This window comes from Sorex araneus, chromosome 6 (genome assembly GCF_027595985.1).
Source record: "Sorex araneus isolate mSorAra2 chromosome 6, mSorAra2.pri, whole genome shotgun sequence".
NCBI lineage: Eukaryota > Metazoa > Chordata > Mammalia > Eulipotyphla > Soricidae > Sorex > Sorex araneus.
Genome location: NC_073307.1, coordinates 98,465,864 through 98,470,573, shown reverse-complemented (window position 1 = coordinate 98,470,573; position 4,710 = coordinate 98,465,864). Strand labels below are relative to the sequence as shown.

Genomic DNA, 4,710 nt, shown 5'->3' with positions numbered 1-4,710 from the left:
GGGGCGGAGCCTGGAGGCTCGGGGCGGGGTTCGGCGCCACTTCCGGGGCGGGCGCACGCACGCACACACGCACACACGGGGGAGCGGGCGGTCTCCATGGCAACCGGCGGGCCCCGCGCGAGGCCTCGCGCCGCCCGCGCCGCCGCCGCCGCCGCCGCCGCCGCCGCCGCGCCCGCCCCGCCCTCCGCGCCGCCGCCGCCGCCGCCGCCGCCGCCGCGGGCCCGAGCCGAGCGGGAAGCAGCAGCGGGCGGGCCGGCGCCGCCCTGACCGCCCGGCGGAGGGCGCCGCGGACGCCAGGTAGGCGCAGGTGGGCGCGCGGGGCCCCCTTTGTGCCGGCGCGGGAGGCATGGTGCAGCCGCGCGCCGCCAAGCTGGACGCCCCCGCCGCGTCGGCGCCCGCGGGCGCGCCGCTGGACGACGTGGTGGACACGCTGACCTCGCTGCGCCTGACCAACTCGGCGCTGCGGCGCGAGGCGTCCACGCTGCGGGCCGAGAAGGCCAACCTGACGCACATGCTGGAGAGCGTCATGGCCGAGCTGACGCTGCTGCGCACGCGGGCGCGCATCCCGGGCGCGCTGCAGATCACGCCGCCCGTGTCGGCCATGGCCTCGGCCGGCGCGCGCCCGCTGACCACGCCGCCCACGTCGCTGCCCGAGCCCTTCTCGGGCGAGCCGGGCCAGCTGGCCGGCTTTCTCATGCAGATGGACCGCTTCATGATCTTCCAGGCGTCGCGCTTCCCCGGCGAGGCGGAGCGCGTGGCCTTCCTGGTGTCGCGGCTGACCGGCGAGGCCGAGCGCTGGGCCATCCCGCACATGCAGCCCGACAGCCCGCTGCGCAACAACTACCAGGGCTTCCTGGCCGAGCTGCGCCGGACCTACAAGTCCCCGCTGCGGCACGCGCGCCGCGCGCAGATCCGCAAGACGGCCGCGTCCACGCGCGCCGTACGCGAGCGCCAGCTGCTGTGCCGCCAGCTGGCCGCGGGCGCGCCCCCCGCGCCCTGCCCCGTGCACCCGGCCGCCGGCGGGGCCAGCCCCGCGCCCGCCCTGCCCACGCGCGCGCGCCACCTCTGAGGCCCGCCGGCCCCGCGTCCTCCCCGCGCGCCTCCCCAGCGCCTCGCATGTGGCCCCCTCCTGCTTGCTCGCGGAAACCCCCTTCCTCGCAGAAGAGATGTCCACAGCGCCGCCCCCCGCGGCCCCCGGGCCCGGCGCCAGCCCACCCGCGACAGAGGACCCCCGGTGACTCGCCGTGGACACTGGAGTGCGGAGTCCCGCTCAGGCCGTGACTCGCCGTGGACACGGGTGCGGAGCCCGGCGCAGGCTGGTGACTCGCCGTGGACACCGGGGTGCGGCGCCCACCTGTGGCGGGGTCAGTGTGGCAGGCTGTGCCTCCTTCCGCGCCTGGCGTGGCTGCACCAGCTCCAGTGCCAGGACCTGCGGGGTGGAACTTCTCTGCTTCTGGGGAACCGCGGGCAGCTCGTGGGCACACCCCGGCCGGGGGCAAGGCCTGGTGGACACCTGTGCCCTCACACCGTTCCCTTGGAAGTCACGGCGGGACACGACACGACGCCCAGCCCAGCACCCGCTCCCGGAAGCGACCCGCGAGGCCCAGCCTGGGCCGGGAAGGGCCCTGGTGATCCAGCGACGGTGCAGGTCCTGCTGGGCAGCTCAGAGGCCTCCGGCTGGACCGTTGTCCCTTTCCCGAGGGCCTTCATCACCCAGGCCGGGGCTCCGCCTTCCCAGCTCACCTGGAGCCAAACTGCTGCGTCCATATGGCCGCTGAGCCTTGGTCCGGGCTGGGGTGCGGGGTGCGGGGATCTGCCCTGCTCCGCCGCCTGGTCGAGGCCACAGCTCTCCGCCAGGGTCCCGGGGGCTGCGGCCGAGGACCCTTCCTCTTGCCCTGGGGTTTGGATGTGGCCGGGGAGGTGACGGCCGGGGTCTCCCTGCTGCCCTGCCCAGCAGCCCCAGACGCCAGCCCAGGCCGTGCAGGTGGGACCTTGGCGTGAGAAGGGGGAAACGCCTGTGGGTCCTGTGTCTGGGGGCACCCCGAGGGCCGTGGCCCTGAGTTCCACGGCGTGTCTGTGGCCCAGTCAGCGGCTCTGCCACTCAGGGCTGCAGGCCCCCTGCCCTGGGGGCTGTGGTGGGGTTCCCGGGCCCTGCGGGGGGAGCTGCTCCGTGCTTTCCTGGGGGTCCAAGTCCTTGGAGCAGACAACAGCGGCTTTGTGAAGGGGACGGGCTGGGAGCGGGCCAGGACCTGACGGTTCCCAGCGGTGGGTCTGGCAGGCAGGGGTGAGGCTGCAGGATGGGGGGCGCCTTGGGGCTCATGGACGCCGCGATCCAGACGCATTTCTGGGGCGTCTGGGGAAGAACTGAGAGTTGCAGGGGCCTGGGGTCCCAGGGAGGCATCCGCTGAGCCGGCGGTGGAGATGCAGCCCCTCTGTTGGGGTGCAGGCCTGCAGGGCGGCCGTGGGGAGGGCAGAGGTCAGGGGCCTCCAGGTGGGGTGGCCCCTGGAGCTGAGCCTCCCTGTGCGGGACGGCGAGGGGGAGAGCCAGCAGCACTACGGGGTCAGCAGAGGGTGGACGGAGCCGTCAGTGCTCATGGTCAGCACATGCCGCTGGGCAGCCCCTTTGGTGGACACGCCTGGCCCTCCCCGGCTTGGTGCTGTGGGCAGCCGGCCCTGACGAGGACCCCCCCCCCCTTGGGGGCGAGCACCCACCTGAGGAGGCTCTGCCCGCGCCGAGCCCTTCCTGCAGACCCCCCATCCGAGGGACCGGCAGACCCCACCCCAGCCTCGGAGCTTCCCACGACGCACGGCGGAACCTTCCAGAGCTGGCCTCCAGCCAGGCGTCCCCGCCCCTCCCGCCCCCGCCCCAGGGCCGTGGCGTGGCGGCGTGTCTCCGGGTCCCCAGCAGACCCGAGCGTCCTCCCCCTTGAAGCTGTCGTGTTTCCTCCGTGGGTGTCTGTGTCCTTCGTGCTGGCGTGCGGGGGCCGCGCTTTGTCCGAGCTGTCGCCTATTAAAGATAGTCACGTGCCGTCCTGTCTCTGCACGTCTCTGGGGGGCTGCCCCGCCTCTGCCCCCGAGGGTCACACTTATGTGGTCGCACAATGCCCAGTGGTCACTGCGTGGCTATCTGGATGCTGGAGACAGGCCCGGGCCACAGGGGGCCCAGCTCGTGCTCATGCCTCTGGTCTCCGCGGGGGTGGGGGTGTCTGCCTCAAAGGGGGCGTGTGCGGGTCCTGCTGTGTGGGGAGGCCCCGCCAGCACGCACGGGAGTAGCACGCTAAGGAAGATGCTGTTTGGGTCTGAAACGGGAAAAAGGGAGAGGCCAGTGCTGGGGCCCGGGGCCGTGGTGGGTGGCCCCTGTGTCCGCACACGCCAGGCCAGGGCGGTGGGAACTGACAGGTCCTGGTGTCCTCTGGGAGGGGTCGCCTGCAGTTCCCTGGGGGGCTTCCCTGCCGTGGCCCCATCCTGAGCACGGCCCCCCGCCCCGGGTGCTGCGGCACAGGCAGCTGCCGTGTTTCTCGGTTGCCGGTTGCCCGCGTCGGACCCTTCCGGGGTGCCGGTGTAGCGCCCAGGGCCCTGCGGTTTGGGGCAGCTGGTCTTGCCAAGGTCACCCCAAGGTCACCCAGGTGCGGACAGGCAGGGCTGTGGGGGGGCGAGTGCGAGGGGCCCTTTGCTTACAAGTCCTCACCCCTGGGTCGCCGCCGTCTGGGGCTGGGGGTGGGCAGAGGGGGGAGAAGCCTGGGGGCACCAGTGTCGCACGCCAGGGCGTGGCCGGGCACGGCTGCCAAGGCCCGTCCTCCGAACCGCCGGGCCACCGCAGCCCAGATGGCCCCCACTCTGGCTTCGGCCGGGCGGCCGTCCCGCAGAGACCCCCGTCAGGGTGACTCACCGTGTCGCCGCCCTCCTGCCCTCCGTCGTCTCTCCCTGCAGACAGAGTCTCCCGAGGACCCCCTGGGCAGTGAGGCCCCTCGAGGAGGCCGGTAGCGCCTGACCCCGGAGCTGGGGCCGGTTCCTGGGCCAGGCCACTCTGTGTCCCCGAAAGTGTGCCCGGTGCAACAGCCACGGCCACTGCCTCCTGCACTCCAGCTTGCAGGTAGAGTCTGCACCCCCACCCCTGCCTGGGGTGCAGCCCCTTCGACCTCACCCCTGCCTGGGGTGGGTTGCAGTTCCTCACACCTCATTCTTGCCTAGGGGGTTGCAGTCCCTCACACCTCACCCCTGCTGGCAGGGGAGGGGGTATTATAGCCCCTCACACCACCCCTACCTGGGTATGTGGCCCCTCATGCCTCATCCCTGCTTGTGGATGCAGCCCCTCGTGATTCACTCCTGCCTATGAGCACAGTCCTTCACTACTTGCCCCTGCCTGGTGATCAACCCCTCATGCCTCATCCCTGCCTGGGGTGTAACCCTCACACCCTGCCTATGCCTGGACACAGCGCCTTGTGCCTCGCCCGGGATGCAGACCCTCCCTCATTACCCCTATTCATGAGTACATCCCCTCATGCCTCACCCCTGCCCAAGATACAGCCCCTCATGCCTCGCCCCTGCCCAGAATACAGCCCCTCATGCCTCGCCCCTGCCCAGGGTACAGCCCCTCATGCTGCACCCTTCACCCGATGACCAGGCCCCCGTCTCTTGGTGTGTCCGACAGTATGACGTGAGCAGCCTGTCCCCCCTCCGCCCCCACTGGGGATGGCACTGGGTTTCTGG

General features: G+C 72.4%; 1 protein-coding gene across 1 annotated transcript; it reads left to right on the top strand.

Moving 5' to 3' along the window:
• Window positions 1–206: 206 nt before the first annotated feature.
• RTL6 (retrotransposon Gag like 6) lies at window positions 207–3,029 on the top strand. The gene has a single exon (XM_055141672.1). The coding sequence runs from the start codon at window positions 347–349 to the stop codon at window positions 1,067–1,069; it is 723 nt and encodes a 240-aa protein (XP_054997647.1). The 5' UTR covers window positions 207–346; the 3' UTR covers window positions 1,070–3,029.
• The last annotated feature ends 1,681 nt before the right edge of the window (window positions 3,030–4,710 follow it).

Bases quoted from the DNA above. Each gene is read 5' to 3' on its own strand.
- RTL6 (XM_055141672.1), top strand. From the start codon at position 347: ATGGTGCAGCCGCGCGCCGCCAAGCTGGACGCCCCCGCCGCGTCGGCG.